The 20,230-nt window shown below is 44.1% G+C and overlaps 1 protein-coding gene across 2 annotated transcripts in view; it reads left to right on the forward strand.

The window, feature by feature from the left end:
• Nucleotides 1-12: 12 nt before the first annotated feature.
• CMTM4 (CKLF like MARVEL transmembrane domain containing 4) overlaps nt 13-20,230 on the forward strand; it is a 69,804-nt gene continuing 49,586 nt past the window's right edge. For both annotated transcript variants that reach the window (XM_029926356.1, XM_029926357.1), the window contains exon 1: nt 13-198. In XM_029926356.1, coding sequence (XP_029782216.1) covers nt 13-198 — 186 coding nt within the window. The remainder of the gene's footprint in view (nt 199-20,230) is intronic.

Consider the following 20,230-nt stretch of genomic DNA (forward strand, 5'->3'; position numbering starts at 1 on the left):
CCGGGCGGCAGCATGCGGAGCGGCGAGGAGCTGGACGGCTTCGAGGGCGAGGCCTCGAGCACCTCCATGATTTCGGGCGCCAGCAGCCCGTACCAGCCCACCACCGAGCCGGTGAGCCAGCGCCGCGGGCTGGCCGGCCTGCGCTGCGACCCCGAATACCTGCGCGGAGCGCTCGGCTGCCTCAAGGTCGCCCAAGTGGTAGGTGCCGGGCGGGGACCCAGGTGCGGGCTGGCGGCCTAGCCGGGAGTTTTCCCTTCCTTTTCCCGCTTCGGGGGCTCAGGCCCTGCCGGCCGCTGCCGCGCACCCGCTTCCCGGCGCCAGACCCCAGTTCCTCGCACCCCCTCTTCCTCGCGGGGTTCTGGGCCGCCCTCACACCTTCTTTGGGGAACGTGCCCTCTCCAGACCTGCAGACTCAGCTGTGCGCCTCCTACCTGAACACCTGCCCCCGGGCCTACCTGTCCATTCCGCCCTTGCTGTCGCGAGCCTTTTTCATTATTGGGCTTGGTGGTCCGCGGAGCCCGGCGCGAAGGTCATGCTGACCCCTGAGTAACTACTGGTCACAGCAGTTTGTGGCAGGTTTTCGGGGACCGCACAACCTCCACCTCCCCCGAAGGCCCTTCTCTGTGTTTCCTTCCATCACTGGGGACTGTGGCTCGACTTCCTCCTCCGCACCTAGCAGGGAGCCGAGCTTACGGTAGATGCTCAGTAAATGTTTGTTGAATGGAAGCAAGTAGTAGCCTAGATGTAGTGGGGGTACCCAGATCTAACCCCCAAAGTCTCCAGTGTGTACCGCAGGGGTTTGATTCCTTCTAGTTAATCCAGAAGACAGAACCAGCATCCCTGAATCCTTCGCCCCACTGCGGTGGCTGGCATTGCCCAATTGGTACCCAAGAGTTAAATCACTGGAGGAGGGCAGCCAGTTTTGTAGGTACAGAGACAACTTTCTGTCGGACTTGTCGATAGTAGAGATCATTTCTCAGAATTCTTTTCAGCTTCCAGGATATGCAGGATAGTGGCCTGGCACCTCTGCCCCTCTTTCATGGTTTTTGTAACAGGCCTCTCTGGGCAGTTGCCTGGCTCTCTTGTGGACAGGGCACGCTCCAAATTCAGCAAAAACTGTGTCCCAGTATTCTACCCTGTCACAGGTAGGCCTCTGAGGCCCCGCAGCCAAACTTTGTAGTCTTCTCAGCCTGAGAATCCATTTGTACGGAGCCACAATGTATGTACATTTTGTTTCTTCCAAGCATTGGGCTTGTGCTTACTTGAGTCCATAGATAAATGTCCCTTGGGAATAATATAAAATGTGGACACTCTTTAAATAAAGGTCGCAGTGTTTGTAAATTGCAGAATCCTAGACGATTTTCTCTCTCTCTGGTGAATGCTTGTTCTGCTGATTGCCGGGGATGTTTTTGAAGGGCTCTAAGGAAAGATAAATGGAATGGGTTATCCCTATCTAGAATTTTAAACTGACCTTATCCCGTAAGCTGGAATGTCCGTAGTTAGGGTTTGCTGTTAGCAAAGAGAATGGAGGAGGTGGAGGAGGCGGGGGCTGGTGGTGGTATCTAACTGCCTTTTAAAAGGCAGCTAGCCAATGAGTATAACACAGATAATCAGAAGTGAGTAAAAAAGAGCAGGGTGTGAACTTGGACCCAGGTGGAACGTAGGGCCTTGTTAAGTACCTTGCTTTGTTTATACTGTGGACTTTGAAAGTAAATAGAACTTTAGACTCCAAGGACCTGGTAAAAGAATGAAAATCAGCAGTTGTATACAATGCTAATAGCCATCTCATTGCTGGAACTTGGTCACCTAAGGCCAGGAATGGAAGCCAGTGGTATTTGTTATTGCCTTGTGGTAAGGTGCTGTTTTGTTGTAGAAATTTACTTTTCATCTGGAAAAAATTGGGGTCCCATACCCTAAAATCTCACCTAACTCTGCCATTTGACTAATGTGTTACATTTAAACAGTAAGAGGATGTGTGGGTAAGTGAAAAAAGGGACCTGCTTGAAGGTTATGGCAGCTTGAAACAGTCTTGTATGTATGTGGCTTCTCAGCCTTGATATAAGTCAGCGGTTTTAGGAGAGAAAACCCCCCTCAAAGCTCCAAGAAATTGCACTATAGATTTAAACAAGAAGTCATTATGAAGGTATTTTTAAGACAAAGCTCAAAATCCCATTAAGAATATGGATGTTATAATTTTATATTAGAGTTTATATTATGGTTAACTTCTTGTTTTTGAGAAAAATTTGACTTTTCATTTTAGTGTTTAATGGACCTTTTTTTGTGGTTTGTGGCCTATTGCAACCTGTTGGCCATCTTGCTACTTCACATGCGGTCCACAGAACAGCAGCATTGCCAGCATCAGAGAGCTGGTTAGAAAGGCAGAATCAGAGGTGCCTGGGTGGCTCAGCCAGTTAAGCATTCAGCTTTGGCTCAGGTCATGATCTCACAGTTCGTGGGTTCGAGCCCCGCGTCGGGCTGTGTGCCGACAGCTAGCTCAGAGCCTGGAGCCTGCTTCAGATTCTGTATCTCTCTCTCTCTCTAACCCTCCCCTGCTCGCACTGTCTCTCTCTGTCTCTCAAAAATAAATAAAAAGCATAAAAAAAATAGAAATGCAGAATCGGGCGCCTGAGTGGCTCAGTGAGTTAAACAACCGACTTTTGAATTTGGTTCAGGTCATGATCTAGTGGTTTATGAGTTAAAGCACCCAAGAGCCTGCTTGGGATTCTGTCTCTCTCTTTCTTTCTCTCTAACCCTCCCACATACTGCTGCATACTCTCCCTCTTTCTCAAAATAGATAAATAAACTTAAAAAAAAAAAGAGAGAAATGCAGAATCAGAGGGCTTACCCTAGACTGTCTGAATCATAATATGAAGTTTAACAAGACTTCCCAAGTGATTCACATGCACTTTCAAAGTTCAGACTTCCCTTTCTATATCATTTTAGGGTTAAAGCCTCACACAGGTGCTAGCAATCAGTTCTTTATCAGAACCATTAATAGTCAGCCTCAAGGCACAGGTTTTTCTGTAAAACGAGCCTATACCTCCTGAAAGGATTAAGAAAATGAGGTGAAATGTAGAATTTAGCACCTTGTGTGTTAAGCGCTTAGTGTGTAATAAAAAATAGTTATCATTGTTGCTAATTAATATTTACTATCTTTAAAGAAACTTGGTGAAATTGCCACTCCCAAATTACAATTATATATTTGAATTACAGATAGTTTACTTCTTAGCAATTTAAAAGTTAAGTCAGTATTTTATTTTATTTAAAACATTTTTTTTAATGTTTGTTTATTTTTGAGATAGAGACAGAGCATAAGCCGAGGAGGGGCAGAGAGAGGAAGACACAGAATCTGAAGCAGGCTCCAGGCTCTTAGTTGATAGCACAGAGCCTGACGCAGGGCTTGAACCTAGGAACCGGGAGATCATGACCTGAGATGAAGTCGGACGCTCAACCGACTGAGCCACCCAGGCGCCCCTAAATCGATATTTTAACTGGAATGTTTTTAATAACAAAACTAATCTGAAATATGAAAATTAATCAGTGTATTTTCATAGATTAAATTTTTAAAAATGGAATTTATACCTATCTCTTAGGTGGGGAGAATGTCTCATGTGGTTACATAAAACAATAAAATGTACTTCTTGTGGAAAAAGAGTTGGTTTAAACTATTGACTTAAATGCTTTCTTCCTTCTTGTGAATGTGGATTCTGTGAGTACTTATTGGATTTTAGCTCCTAGACATCATTTAATGAAATAGTTCATTTAGGTCTTTTGTGTTTTTTTCCATTAGCTTGTTTGAAAGCAGAATTTTGCTTTTGGGTTGGGGAAGGGCATACTGTCACATATACCGTGATCTAGGGCAGTGTCAGAAGAGGACGGGCCTTGGATTGGCCAGCACTTTCTGAATAATAACAACGGCAGGCATCACTTAGTGAGAGCTTACTCTGTTGTTGTTACCCCCGTTTTATGGAAGAGGAAGTTGAGGCACACAGGTTGTGACTCGTTCAAGGTCACATGGCTTGTGGGTGGTGGTGCTGGGGTTTGAACACAGGCAGTCTCATTTCAGAGTGTGCTCTTTACTGCCTCCTGAACACATCATTTCGAGTTCCACAGAAAGGGTAATTGAGTCCAAAACATTTCTCTGGTCTTTGGCTAGCCTGGTGATGATTTGGGGGGACTTTTATATGCTTAAGTGAGACTCACAAGGGTTTCAGTTTCTCATTGGCCATTGTGCAGGTGTGCAGCTCCTGTGCGGTGCCCTGCCCGCACCAACAGACCTGTCCCCTTCCCTCAATGAGGGGATGGGCCTCCTCAAAAGTGCAAAAGGAGATTCAGCATTTCAGTTATACAAAGACTTCTGTGGGGGCACCTGGGTGGTATTTAGGAGTAATAGTGGTGTCTAGGAGTTCCTTACACTATTCTTTCTATTTGTGTAAATGTTTTACACTTTTCATAATAAAAAGTTACAGAAAACATGGTTATGTGTTGGGGTGCCTCGATGGCTCAGTCGGTTAAGCGTCTGACATCAGTCAGGTCATCTCATGATTGGTGAGTTTGAGCCCCACCTTGGGTTCTGTGCTGACAGCTCAGGAGCCTTTTTCGAATTCTGTGTCTCCCACTCTCTCTGCCCCTCACCTGCTTGCTTGCTCTCTCTCTGTCTCAAAAAAGTTCTTTTGCCTCAAATCCTTTTCTTCAGCCCCTCTCATGCCTGATTGACCTTCTGACATCGCATTGCCTGTTTTTAGGACTTTTTATAACCAAGTTGGGTGATAGAAGGTATTTAAATTGTCTTGGCTTCCTCAGTAGTATAATGTGGGTAGTAGTGACTGAGCATTTTAGGAATTGTAAGAACTAAGAGGTTAAGAGGTGCTTTCTTAGGTAACTCAAAGGTAAATGTTTGTATTTGCATTTCAGAGTTGAGAAATAACTGTCATTTGATGGAAACCTTGTCAGTTTTATCTCAAGCCAGTAGGGCAAAGCTACTCACCGTTCCTGCCCTGTGGGGGATGTGACAGGGCATGCAGGTGAAGTAATAGGTTTCACTGCATTGGGTTCTCAGATCTACCTTAAATTGCCTCCTTGTAGAACAATCTCATTTTTACTTAGGAAATTATTGGTATCTTTGGGAATTGTCTTCTTGTTCAAAGACTTAAAATCAAATTAACTCTAACAGAAAAGCAAAGTGAAAACCACTCTTTTATGATGTTAAAAACAGTAAAATTATCATCCCAGACCTCAGAAATATATGTTATAGTACACATCCATTTTTACAAAACCAGACAAAGACCGTTCAAGAAAATAATACTACAGACCAGTCATTCTCATGAACACGGGACACAAAAATCCTCAAAAAAAAAAAATGCTGGGAAATCAAATCCAGTGATATTATGTAAAAAGAGTAGTACACCACAACCAGTAGTGATTTATCCCAGGAACAAAAGACTGGTTCAGCTTTCCAGAATCAATAGATGTAATCCACCATACGAACACCTTACTGAACAAAACCCACACGATTATGTCAATGGCTACAGAAAAGAACATTTCACAGAACTCAACATCCATTTGTGATAAATGCTGCCAGCCAAACTAGGAAGAGAAGGGGATTTCTTCAACCCAAAAAAGGGCATCTACCCCAAATCTATAGCTAACATATTTAATGGTGAAAATAAACGCTTTCACCCTAAGGGAAATGAAGCAACAATCTCTACTCTCACCACTGATACTCCACCTTGTACTGGACGTGCTAGCCGGTGCAAGAAAAATAAATGGAAGGCGTTGAGATTGGAAAGAGAGAACGACTGTACCTATTTGCAGATGGCATGACTGTGTGGACAGTCCAGTGGGAATCTCTAGAAAAAGCTCCTAAAACTAATAAGTGTGTTAGCACAGTTGTAAAATACAAAGTCAATACACAAAAAAAATCAATTATTTCTGTATCCTAGCAATAAAAGCAGTATCATTAGAAACAGGAAAAAACAAAACTAAAAAACCCTATCAGTTACAATAGCTCTGAAATGAAAAGAATACTTAGTATTTACAGCTAACAAAATATGCACAGAGTCTGCATACTGAAAATTACAAAACACCAAGGAATGAAATTAAAGAAAACCTAAATAAGTGGATTAATATACCATATTCATGGATTGGAAAACTCAGTATAGTTATGATATTAATGCTCTACAAATTGTGTTTAACACAATCACAAAATTTCTGCAAAGTTTTTTTAGATAGAGACAAACTGATTCTAAAGTGTCTTTTTCTTTCATTAAGGATTTTATTTTTTTAATTTAAAGAATGCTTATTTGTTTTGATAGAGAGCGTGCATGACTAGGGGAGGGGCAGAGAGAGAGGAAGAGAGAGAATCCCAAGCAGGCTCTGTGTTGTCAGAGCAGAGCTTGACATGGGGCTTGAACTCACGAACTGGGAAATCATGACCGGAGCTACTTCAGGAGTTGGGCACTTAACCAACTGAGCCACCTAGGTGCCCCAAGGATTTTGTTTTTTAAGTAATCCCTATGCCCATTGTAGAGCTGAAATCCACAACCCCCAAATCAAAAGTAGAATGCTCTAATGACTGAGCTGGCCAGGGGCCCCTGATTCTGACATGTATATGGCAAGTCAAGTTACCCAGGCAAAGGGATGGTGAAGGTTGGTGGGAGAATGTTCAGTGAAGAGGGAACAACATAACATCAGTTCACCTTTGTTGCGCGCGCGCGTGTGTGTGTGTGTGTGTGTGTGTGTGTGTTGGGGAGTAGGAAGATGGGGACAGGTTTTGGCCAGTTACTCGTTTGCCTCATGCCCCCAAGCAGGGCTCTTAGACACTTATAAATTGGGGCTGTTGATAGTCCTGCTTGCACTGCTGAGCCTACCATACAAAATCCTGAGCAAAGTGTCTCATATATGAAGAGTTACAAACCTGTTGGCACTATAGAATATTCCTGAAATGATGCAAGTTGGGAAACTGAGTGATCAAGGGCTAGGTAGAAGGGAGACTTAGATTTAGAGAATGACTTTTTGTATTTTTGAATTGTATGCCACATGTCAATATCCTCTATGAAAAAATTATTAAAATGTTAGCTGTTATTAGGTGTACCTTAACATGTATTAGCCTGAAAGCAAATATATGGACCATAACCTTTAACCTTTTTCATGCTTTATAATTTGGAGGGCCTCGGGGAGAATGATTTAGACAATACAGACCTCTTGTAGAAACTTGAAGTTTGAAATGTTTTCAATACGTTTTCCTGTCAAAACAAGCATTCTGCACAATTGCAGGCACTTAATTTATTTGTCTAATTTATTTGCTAAAAACAACATTTCTTTCATTTGTGAGGATTTACCCTAATTAAAAAACTTTTTAAAAAATATTTATGTATTCCTTGAGAGAAAGAGCATGAGCAGGGGAGAGGCAGAGAGAGAGAAAGAGAAGGAGAAAGAGAGAAAATCCGAATCAGGCTCTAGGCTCTGAGCTGTCAGCACAGAGCTTGATGCAGGGCTTGAACCTGAGCTCAAGTCAGAGGCTTAACCGACTGAGCCACCCAGGTGCCCCTTCCCTAATTTTATTAGTTATTACATTATGTGGGGTTGTAAAGTGCTATAGCATGGTGGCTGTAGTTAATCCTATATTGTATATTTGAGAGTTGTAAGGAAGTAGATTTTAGAAGGACCCATCACAAGAAAAAAAATTTTGAAGTTATGTATGATGACACCTATTAAGTAGAGTTATTGTGGTGATTACTTACCAGTTATACAAATACTGAATCATGTACACCTGAAACTAATATAATGTGTCAGTTATATCTCCATTTAAGAAAATTGTAACATATAGGAAATGAGGAAAAAGAAATCTTAGTATGACGGATCAAATGAAAAGGTCTTTGGAGTTTTTCTCTTCCAAAGGCTCAACAAGGTGGTTTCTTTTTTCATTTGTTTGTTTGTTTTCTAGTAAGAAGAATGCTTGCGTAAATGTCTTGTTTTCTTTTGATTTGTTACTATTTTTTATTAAATTTCAAGGAATGCTTTTACTAGATCAAAGGGCAGTATCATTAAATTTATGAGCCTTAAAAATTATGGGATTGGCTGGCACGTCTCTACAACATGCCTGAGGGTCTCAGTTTGTTCAGTCCTCCTGTGCACGTCCCCACAGGTGCTTACCGGTGGGAGCCGGTGGGCTCAGTAAGACCTCTGGCTCTTCCCGAGTCACAGGGCCAAATCAGTTCTTCCTTGACAGCCCTGGAATATTTTTCTTAATTAAAAGGGGAACCAGCCTTTCCTCGGTCATGGCACTTCAGAAGGACGCTTAGAGGAGGGAAGACAGGAGAGTATGTGCACTGCCCAGTTCAGGATACTTCCCCCTCCTGGTAAAATGGATGCCTACTTGGGTGCTCAAGAGAGCCATATTTCTTCCTCCCTCCCTCCCTCACTCCCTCCCTCCCTTCCTTCCTTCCTTCTTTAATGTTCTTATTTATTATTATTGAGAAACAGAGAGAGGCAGAGCATGAGCAGGGGAGGGTCAGAGAGAGGGGGAGACACAGATTCTGAAGCAGACTCCAGGCTCTGAGCTATCAGCACAGAGCCTGACTCGGGGCTCGAACTCACAAACCATGAGATCATAACCTGACCTGAAGTTGGACGCTCAACCGACTGAGCCACCCAGGCACCCAAGGGAGCCATATTTCCTGCTTAGAGGTAGTTGTAGAAATACCTGAGCTACTGCACATTGGTGATCCAGCCCATAAAAGCCTGGTTATTTTGTATGGTGGGCCTGCTCGCCCCATGCGCTGTTGAAATAACCTGGAAATACCAGTGTTCTGGCCTTCAACCCACAGCTGCTGTCACTGCCTCCTTACTCTTAGTGCTGGAAGTAGCTTCCAGTCCTTTTGTAGAGTGATGTCAGATATCTTTGGAAAATCAAGTTGTTTGTTAGAGGATAGAGCTATAGTCAAGGGCCTGTGACTGTGATCTCAGATCCTGAATTTTCCCAGACAGTTCCAATTTCCTGTACTGTCTCATCAGACCACATGTAAGTACATCCTGAGTTTTTTTTTTAAATGATTTTATTTTAAGTTATGAAATATTCCAAGCATTGAAATGATAGTGATTCATGTAACAAGTACTCATGTACTGACAATGTGTCCTGATATTTTTGTTTGGGAAATAAGAATATCCCCCAGGGGACAGGCTGTGTGTACAAGAGAAGTAAAAAGCAGGGCTAGATGAGCTGGAATTTGGATTCATTAGCGAGGTGGGACTTCAGAGAGCCCTGAAGGAGGAAGGCTAGACCGGGAGAGAATCAGAGAATAAGGCACCCTCAGACAAGGGGATGGCCTCAGCATCTCATGTGGTGGCGAAAAGCCAATTTAAACTTTCAAAGGCTCTGTTCAGAGTGGTCCAGGCCTGGGAGCAGGCCTGCAGCTGGCTGAGGAAGGGACAGATAAGTGGAATGATACAGAATTTAGAAGGCAACACCTCCTTCGGGAGAAGATCTTGTTTTATTTGTGAACAATTTAACTTGATGGGGAGGATTTTTGTGTGAAAAATTCTCACTTAAAGGAGGCCCCAGTGTTCATCTCTGCACTCTCCTGTGTGGTCTTGTCTCCACACATTAGATGATTGGGTCTGTCACTAGGTTTCAGAGTGAGGTCCCCTGGGAGCCCTAGAACTTATTGAAGTAGAAATGGGGGATTGAGAAACTGAGGGACTAGGTACTAATTGTATTTCAAAAAGACAATTCTAATTGCATTAAATAATATCAGGCCGATTTCTTCTTAGAGTAGAATTTTATGGTACAGATTATTTTATGTTGATCAGGAGCTTTGATTAACATTTTGAGTAACCTACCCCTGCCTCAAAGTCTTTGCATTTGAGGTATATTCTTGCACCCCCTGCTGCCTGCCCCCTCCCCAAATGTCACTTTGCTTTGTTCTTTAGCACTGTTGTTCTTCTGTTCTGCTCTAAAGAGGCCTTCCCTGACCACGCTGTGTAAAATAGGACACCTCCATCCCTCTTTTTCCTTTCCCTCCGCTGAAGTTTTCTTCATGGCTTTTACCACCCGACTAGACTATCACCTCCAAGAGAACAGAGGTGTTGTGTGCTAAATTTCCTGCTGTCCTCAGGGTCTATAACAGTGCCTGTCACATAGTAAAGCCCTGATCAACAGTTGAATATACATAGCTGTTTAATAAAAGAGAGAAAAATAATGGAATATCACTTAAGGTAGTTTATAAGGTCAAATTATTTGAAAATATGGGATCCATAAGGGGAAATAACCTAATATTGGTTTATTTACAAGTAAACTTCTGGACTCCGTTCTGAGTGGAAAGTATTGGGGAGAAAGTATGGAAACAAAATGCCACTGTAATTCTTTTTTCTTTTTTTAACTGTGAGTTTTAAAAGGGTATCTACTGCTACTAGGAAACAGAAGCTTTTGCTTAGTAGGCTGATTTTTGTAAAAGAAGGGGAAACCGTAAGAGGCCTTGCCACGCGTTTTGCTTAGGAAAGTGTAAGATGAAAACTAGGGATTGTCTAATTATTATTGAAATTGTCTGTTTCTCATCAGCATGTTGAGAGAAAGGGTTGCTCAGGATCCGCCAGGCCAGCACTGTGGGAGCCCTTAGAGCATGCCCTCAACGTGTGTGTGTAAAGAAAGTCACAACTAGGCTTGAGGCTGAGGGTCCTAGTGGTTGTCTTTATAAAGCTCTCTGATTAAAATAAAAAAATAGCAGTTCCATGGGGCCCCAGGAAAGGAGGCCGGAGGGGGCTGTAGGAAATACTGAGATCCAGAATTTTGTCTATCAGCATTTCAAATGATTGGTTAAATTTGGGAATTATATGGGTTAATAAACATTTAAAATGTTTAGAGTTCAATCAGATGTGGATAGTTTTGGATGGCTCCTTTCTTACCACTACAATTTGATGACTGGCACAGTGGAAACCTTCATTTTTGTGGTTTCCCATTTATTCCAGCAGAGCTATGAAAAACAATTTAAGTCTAAAAGATTTTTGTGCCAATAAAAAATCCCCAAAAAACAAAAAACCCCTGTAAAAAACCAGCCCAAGCCCCAGGAACAGTGTCTCTCCAGTGGTAGTTGCTTCTTTAGCTCACCTACTTTGTTTCAACCATTTTTGGTCGAAACCCTGTACATGTGTGTGCTTTGAGATTAAGAGTTGGCTGAATGACTGTAGAGTTAGGTCAAGATCAGTAGCTAAATGTAAAAATTGTAAAGTATTCTCCCCCTTAAAAAAAAAATCTATACTTTATATATGTTGGAATGCCTCGGCTGGGCCAACTACTGTTATACATAAACAGGATAAGAATCCTTGCCTCCAGTGGGCTCACAGTCCACTGGGGGAGTGAGGGTTTGATACGGGATGGAAAAGCACACATATTCTAATCACCAGAGCCAGGGGTTCTCCTAGAGGACAGCTCGGCAAGGAAGTCTTTGGGGGAAACGGGCACTTTACCTGTTAAGTGTTGAATAGCCAGTGGCTGACATTAAGGTGGGGGGTGCCCTGTGGTGCTGGGAGCGGATAGGAGCAGGGGTAAGCCCAGGCAAAGGTATGGATGGGGAGGAGGACCCGGTCGGAAAGGCCCTGATTTGTTAGGCCAGTGAATTTGGATTTTCTGAAAAGACAGGAAATAGTTGGCGCTAAGGCTCCTGAGCACTTGAAATGTGGCCAGTACAAATTGAGATGTAGGTAAGTAGAAAATAACATGCCAGATTTTAAAACTGTAATAGGAAGAGAAAGAATGTGAAATATCTCAATTTTTTATATCGATTATGTGTTAAAACACCACTTTGGATATAATGGTAATTTAGTAGTAAATGTACTACTAAAATAATTGTTTCTTTTTACTTAAAAAAAATCTGTCTATTAGAAAATGTAAAAACACTTCTGTGATTCCCATATTTCTCTTGGCTATTGCTCAGTTACAGCGGGTGAGGAATGGCTTTAAGAAGGCAGAGATGAGAAGGGCCCTGCGTGGTAGGAGACCTTGAGTAATTCAGGTGAGAAATGAAGACCCAGGTGGTCCTTTGGCAGTGGGAGCGGAAAGGCTGTGACAAACAGGAATTCTAGGTGGCAGTTATGTTTTATTATAGCTTCTGTTTTTATTTTACGTTTTATTCATCTCTCAGTCAAAAAACTGTTGAAGCTGGGCGCCTGGGTGGCTCAGTCGGTTAAGCCTCCGACTTCAGCTCAGGTCAGATCTCACGTTCGTGGGTTCGAGCCCCATGTCAGGCTCTGTGCTGACAGCTAGCTCAGAGCCTGGAGCCTGCTTCCAGTTCTGTGTCTCCTTCTCTCTCTGCCCCTCCCCCTCTCATGCTCTGTCTCTCTCTGTCTCAAAAATAAATAAAACATTAAAAAAAAACTGTTGAAGCTAACATTCATTGAGCGTTGGCTGTGTGTCGGACTGCTACGTGTTTTATGTGTGTTCTCTCATGTAGTGCCCACAGAAATCCTGTGAGGCAGGTGCTTTACAGATGAGGAAACAGGCTTTTTGGTATCACTAACTTGCTCACGGTCCCCACTGCTTGTAGGTACGGAGTTATGCAGCCAGCCTTCAGAGACCACACATGGAACACTGTCTCCCCCGCTGCTCCTGTCCCCCATCCCCCCGTGTCATGTGTGTTTCTACGACCATTAGGCAGTTTATGAACTTTGTTCCATCATCACTCTTCTTCCCCCTCCTACAGGGACTTAGTCCATTTCTGTTTTCCTTCTGCTAGCACTGCTCCTGGTCCCTGTAGGCCTGCTAGCCTGCAGAGCCCTTCTGGTTCCCAATTCTTCCACAACAAATGGGTCATATCTGTCAGAGTCTGGAGAGGTGTTGGTTTCATTAGAAAGGGGAGCCCCTCGGCCCTTCTCTTTGAGCTCCTTGGGTTACCGCTGAAATGTAAGAATTTCTAAGTTGCGAGCTAATGAAAGGTGTAAGGAAGCTGGGCCCATGTTTGCTGGTGGAAGAGGGGTTGAGATAAAAATTGAGGCTTGATTATCCTCCTGTTTGCTTGAGCCAACATCTCAAAGTATTTGGGTTTGGAAGAATTATTGACTTCTGGAACCTTTTTTTTCCCTTTGTAGAACACCTACCGTATAATATTGGCATCTGTTTGGACTCCAGCTTGTTTATGGGTATTGTAAGATAATTTTTAAAAGACAAAATTATGATTCTTGGAAATATAAGAGATTTTATTAATTAATGAGGGAGCCAGTAAGGTGTTACAACCTGTTCAAAGGAAAATTCAAGGAGTTTGCACACAAAGACCGTGTGTGTGTTCACACACGTGCACATCCACACACACACGCACCATGAAATGAATTCAAATAGATGCAGCTTTAGCTTTGAGGGGAATCACTTGTCTCTCCACTAGACATTTAATTTGCCTATCTACAGACAAGAATCATTTGTCTATCGCTGTGTATCAGTTATGTACAACTTAACAGATTTGTAAAATATCTCAAAGGCCATGAAATGCACACATCCCATAGGATCAGATAACTTGGAAAGTTATGTTCTAACAAGGCCCATACTTCATTGAAGATACTCAGTAACCCTTTTGGTCCATTTCAAATCACAATTTATTCTGAGATGGGGAATATCTGGGGAAGGGGCTGTGTGAGCTAGATTTGTATCTAACTGATGCATGTCAGGCCTCCCAGTTTTATTTGTCCCTTTCTCTCTGTGTCCTCTGCTCCTCTAGCTGTGCTGTTGGGTTGCTGGAAGAGCATCCCTTATGGCCTCCTACACCCCACTCTGGATTCCTCTGTTTTCTTGTTTTTCCTTGGTCACTTTCCTTCACAGAAATAGATCTTGATCACCTACACCTAGGGTCACGCCTTTAATCTTCAGCCTGGTCTTCAGCGGCCTGAGTCACCAAAATGGCAGGGACTACAGGTAAGAGGATTGCCTGCTGCCACAGGGTTGGTGTGAGGTCGAATGGAAAGTGCGCGTGGAGCTTGGCCAAGAGAAGCACCTGGTGAGTGCTAGCCATTATCCTTCATGCTGGTGTGCCCTGTCTCGTCTAGCCAGCTTCTCATTGAGTCATTCTCCCATTCAGGCTCTCTTCACCTAGATCTGCCACCTTATCCTGGCTGCCAGCTTCTTGTTCTCCCACTGCAGCACTCTGATGCACAAGGGCACTGCAAAGGCACAGCCCGAAGATTCCCCAGTAGTGAGTGGGCAGGGGTGAGACTGGGTGCTGTATACACTTTCCCCATTTCCTTTGCTCTACCCCACTTCCTACTGACTCTGCCATGCCCATCGTGGGTTTTCTTTGTTCTGATTGATGTCCTATGTCCTGTGATGTCCTATGATGGAGCACTAGCTTACATTGTGTCCCTCATTCTCTGTGGACTCTCTGGCTTTCTTTTTTTTATTTTATTTTTTTATTTTTTTTTAATTTTTTTTTAAATGTTTTATTTATTTTATTACAGTGCGAGACAGAGCATGAGAGGGGGAGGGTCAGAGAGAGAAGGAGACACAGAACTGGAAGCAGGCTCCAGGCTCTGAGCTAGCCGTCAGCACAGAGCCCGACGCGGGGCTCGAACCCACAAACGTGAGATCTGACCTGAGCTGAAGTCGGAGGCTTAATCGACTGAGCCACCCAGGCGCCCCTGGCTTTCTTTTTTTAATTTATTTATTTTTCAGTTTTATTTATTTAAGTAATCTCTACACCCAGCATGGGACTCGAACTCCCGACCCGGAGATCACGAGTCTCACATTCCTCTGGCTGAGCCAGCCAGGTGCCCCTGGACTCTCTGGCTTTCAGAACAGATTTGCATATACTTACAGTCTATTGTAATAAGTCTATAAACACCTGCAAGGCAGAGACCCAGTCTTCTTCAGTTTCATGTTCATACTAGTGAACACTTGGCTGCTTGGTAAGCACTTACCAATTCATCCACATTCAGTTTGGTATATTATCCAGCAAGAAAAAAACAACTAATTCATATTCAGGGTGTGTCTTCATCTGCCATACAAAATACCATATATTGGATGGCTTAAACAATAGCAGTTTATTTCTCACAGTTCTGGAGGCTGGGCCAAGGTCAGGGTACGAGCAAGGTAAGCTTCATTGTGAAGTCTTTTGTCTTGACTTATAGGTGACGGCCATCTTGCTGTGTGCTCACGTGGTCTTTTTGTGCCACACACAGAGAGAAAGATCTCTCTCCCCTGTCTTTTTTTTTAAAGTATATTTATTTTTGAGAGAGCATGCGGATGAGAAGGGCAGAGAGAGAGGGAGAGAGAGAGTCCCAAGCAGGATCCTCACTGTCAGTGCAGAGCCTGCTGTGGGGTTCAAACTCATGAACTACGAGATCGTGACCTGAGCCGAAAGCAAGAGTTGGATGCTTAACCGACTGAGCCATACAGGCGTCCCTCTCTCTTCTCTTTGTAAGGGCACTGATCTTATTATGAGGGCTCCCTCCTCCTGACTTCATCCCACTCTAATTACCTTCCAAGACCCCGTCTACAGATACCATCACAGTGGAAGTTAGGGCGTTACCATATGAATTTTGTGTGAAGGGAGATAGACTTAAGTCCATAGCAAGATGGGAGCATGGTGTAGATCAACGGTGGAGGTTCAAGATGGTTCCATACACCTTGAAATTCAGAAACTCTGAAGTTTAGACTGGAAGGAATCCTGAAGCCAGTCATGTGTACCCCTCCTGTGTTTTACAGGTAACAAATCTGACCCCTCGGGAATTTGTGGCTTACCTATGGCTACCCAGTTTGTTGGTTGTCCTGTAACCTGAGCCTAAGGCTGGCATTCCTTCCCCATGACTGAGCCGTTGCTATGGCGGTGATGATTTGCTTCCCTTCTGTGAAGACGGTTGTGGAACGAGCTCTTTGAATTCAGCTCTTTCTTACCCTTTATATGATCATGGCAAGACAGGATGAGTAGTAAATACCGTTGGGTGCTTGTTAGGCTAGTAAAGACTATATAGGACAGATCAAGACTTAATGATGTTCTGTTCATTTATTTATTTAAAATTTTTTATGTTTTAAAGAGCACTAGCCAGGGGACAAGGGCAGAGGGAGGGAGGGAGAGAGAGGAAGAGACAATGAATGAATGAGAATCTTAAGCAGGCTGTAGGCTTAGCATGGAGCCTGATATGGGGCTTGAACTCACGTCCTTGATATCATGACCTGAGCCAAAATCAAGAGTTGGACCCTCAACCAAATGAGCCACCCAGGAGCCCCTGCAGTATTCTGTGAAAGTGCAGGTATTTAACCAGTCCTGGCAAACTGCCCAAGTCAATGTCCTGGGATGGGCAGCTGACTTGGGAGCCCTAAAGTTTGGATTGTAACAAAACCCAAATGTTGGTAGATATAAAGTTGCCTTTTAGTTCCTTAATTTCTCTTATAATAAATTGAGATCAGGATAAATTGCCAGCAAATTGGTCTATTTTCTTTTAGAGTGTGGTTTTGCAGCTGAAACTAGGAAAACAGATTCCCACTTGTCACAGGAGAGTACATGCACACGACTCTATGGATGGTCTTGGAATGTGTGATGGCAGTGGAGGGGTCGTGAGAGTGCCTGGCATTGCGGTGCCATGGTCAGGGCGGTTTTGGTGAGATAGTTGGAGAGACACTGCATACGTCACTAGATGCTTTGGAAAAGCTTCAGCAGTTGGTCTGGAACTTTGGGGGCTGTAGGCACTGCCAAGTTATTAGATGAGTGAAGCCCACAAAGAATGATGAATTGCCAGATGGAGGGAAACCTGGGGGAGCCCAATAGGGTGAGTAGTTTGTGGAGCCCCTCCTCTATGTCTAGCTCCACGCAATTCTTTTTTGTTTGTTTTTAAATTTTTTTAATGTTTATTTTTGAGAGAGAGCAAGAGAGCAAGCAGGGGAGGGGCAGGGAGACAGAGGGAGACACAGGATCTGATGCAGGCTCCAGGCTCTGAGCTGGAGCCCCACACAGGGCTCGAGCTTGAACTCGCTTGAACTGCGAGATCATGATCTGAGTTGAAGTCGGACACTTAACCGATTGAGCCACCCAGGTGCCCCAATCCACAGAATTCTGTAGGAGGCCTATAGTTCCTTTCTTTTCTTTTTGACAGACTGTAAAATCTACTAATTGTGTCTCAGACCAGATCAATATAAAAAAAAAATTTTTTTTAATTTTACCTGTTTGCAATAGTAAACTTCTTAATACTTAATGCAGAGATCATTAAGACCTGGCCAGATATAGGATTTAGCCAGTTTGGTCCAGTAATATTATTGTCACAGAGGAATAAAGAAAGTTCTCAACATCTGCTCTAAATCTTTATTGTCGGGGGCTACTATAGACAGTTGAGTAGGTTGTGTGTGCACAGTAGGTCTGAGAGGGTACAGGGGCTGAGATCCAGCCTGCACACTCTGCTTGCCACCGCACACGCCCTGGCACTGGGCAGTGCCCACCGGGAGGAAAGGTTGCCTGTTTGCAGTTCATCAGCCCTGGGGAGGTGTGTGTGTGCCATTTTTAATTTGCTGTCCTCTTACCAAGCCAAGCCACCACCCAGACTGGGATCTATGTGTAACGGAACAAAGGTGCCTATGGAGCAGCTTCTGTCTTGAGTATTTAACTGGGAAGCTTATATGAGATGTGGCTTAGCTGTGATATTAAGCTACACGGGAGAGTGTATTTTTTTAAATTATATTCATTTATTTTGAGAGAGAGAGAGTGTGTATGCACACGAGTGAGCACAAGTTGAGGAGGGGTGGAGAGGGAGAGAGAGAGATTTCCCAAGCAGGCTCTGTGCTGTGAGTGCAGGGCTCAACATGGGGTTTGAACCCATGAACTGTGAGATCATGACCTGAGCTGAAACCCAGAGTTGGACACTTAACTGACTGAGCCACCCAGGCGCCCTGAATATAAACTTTAAATTAAAATTTCCGGATATAGTATTTTAAACACACTTATTTTGAATTAATAAGCATGTGTATGTTCGGGGCCTTCCAGCATCTTGTGTGGTCCTCCGTGAGGTATACAGATGATGATGTGTTCAATACTGCACGACTGAATGAAGACAGATTAAAAAAAAGTAATTTGTTGACTCATTTTGACAAGAGCTCCCATGTTGAAATTAAAAACCTACAATCCCACTTAGAGCATCCATCAAACAGTTGATGGTGTGTGATTGTAGTAGAGGTTGATGCACATGACCCCGTACAACTTCCACTCTAAGAGTTCCTGTTTAGATGTATGCATGAGGGGCCTTTGTGACCGGCTGGGTGGGCTGCTCCCATGCTGGGCCCGCCCCTCAGTGTCAGTCAGCCCGCAGCTGGCCAGGAATAAGAACATGGGTTCTTTTGGGTTTGCTGCAGGACAGGTACACAAGGCCTTGGAGGGAAACCTGCAGGGCCAAGCAACAGGGTGTGAGGGTTTTACCTGAGCTGATTATATGGGACTCAGCTTTTCTTCCTAGTCCCCCAGTCAAGGGCATCCTGTGACTCCTGGACTGCAAAGGGCCCATGTCCTCCCTTCATAGATGGACTGTGACCTAATCGTGTCTGAAAGAGGACTGAGCTCTGTCTAGATTCTGGCTGGCCCCTTTCTAACCTGAGGCCACCAAGTACTTCATCCTCTGCCACCTGGGCCAGCTTGAGGATAGGTATCTGTCACTGGGCTAATCTGCCAGGGGCTATGAGCACTGACTAACTTGGCCTGAGAACATGGGGGGCAAAATGTGGTGGGGCCCGGGGACCATAACCCGACTGTGGAGGGCAGCGTATGGCACTGTGTCTGTCTCACATAGCCAAAGACCCAAAAGAATTCTAGGAGCATGTTGGGTCAAGGACCTGAGTGGAAGTAGAAAACCATGGTGAAGGAAGGTAGCTGTCTTAATAAAATGCGAACGCTCTGCTTGCTTGCTTTTAGGAAGAGAAAACTGGCTGACAAAAAATACTGCTTTAAAGTAAGTAAGCTGCAAGGAGGAGCGTGTTAAAAACAGTGCTGCCTAACTGTTTGCGGTGAGGACGATGTTGTGCCGTAAGGAATGCCACACGAAGAGGCCCTCGGGACCAGACCATACTTCACTGCTAAGTAATCGCATTCTAGTGCAGGACAGCATTCAGACTCTGCGGTGTGTGCACTTAGGTATTTTCTGCAAGTGATCGCATAACTGAAAAAGAAGTTCTTAAATGCCAGAAGAATCCTAAAAGAATTCTTAGGCAAAGTTGTGTCGTTTTCTCATCGACATATATTTATACGTATTATAAGTATATTCTGATAGATTATTTTATTTTTAATTTCTTAATTTATTTTGAGAGAGAGAGAGAGAATGAACACACATGTGTGTGCGAGTGGGAGGTGGGCAGAGAGAGAGAATTCCAAGCAGGTTCCATGCTGTCAGCATGGAGCCCTTCAGGGGGCTTGACCCCACAAACCGTGAGATCCTGACCTGAGCTGAAATCCAGAGTCTGAGACTCAATCGGCTGAGCTACCCAAGTACCCCAGTAAATAAGATCTTGTATAAAAAACCCAGAGGCACCAGGTGGCTCAGTTGGTTGAGCGTCTGTCTCTAGATTTCGGCTCAGGTCACGATTCCATGGCCACAGGATTAAGCGTCTAGTTGGGTTCTGTGCTGAGCATGGAGTCCACTTAAGTTTCTCCTTTTCCATCTCTGCCCCTCCGCCTCCCATCTCTCTCAGTCTCCCTCTCTCAAATTAAAAAAAAAACTTTATTTTTTTAATATATATTTTTGAGAGCACATGTGTGCATGCCTGAGGTGGGGAGGAAGAGAGAGAAAGGAGAATCTGAAGCAGGCTTCCTGCTCTGAGTGCAACGCCTGACTTGGGCTTGAACCCACGAACCATGAGACCGTGAACTGAGGCCCCCAGGCCCCCAGGGTTTTATTTATTTTTAAGTAAGCTCTATACCCAACGTGGGGATTGAATTCACAACCCCCAAGATCAAGAGTCACCTGCTCTACTGACTGAGCCAGACAGGTGCCCCAGTTCTAACAGGTTATTTAAAATGTTTATCCCAGGTCTGTCTGCTCTCTCTGCTGCTAGCTCACTGACTGAAGTTGAATTCCAGAGAGTGTCTGATTGGCCTGATTACCACTGACTTTATTTGGGTAGAGCTTTCCTAGCCAGAAAAATTAGAGCTGCCTGGCTAGCCTGCGAACTGGCCGCCCTTGGGTCAGGTGTCTACCCCTCCTGTGTACTCAGGGTCCTGAGCATGACACCCCTGTGCAAGGGGCAGGCTGGGGTCCCTTCACAGCACACTGACTAGTACTCTCC

The sequence above is a fragment of the Suricata suricatta genome, chromosome 16 (assembly GCF_006229205.1).
Source record: "Suricata suricatta isolate VVHF042 chromosome 16, meerkat_22Aug2017_6uvM2_HiC, whole genome shotgun sequence".
Classification (NCBI taxonomy): Eukaryota; Metazoa; Chordata; class Mammalia; order Carnivora; family Herpestidae; genus Suricata; species Suricata suricatta.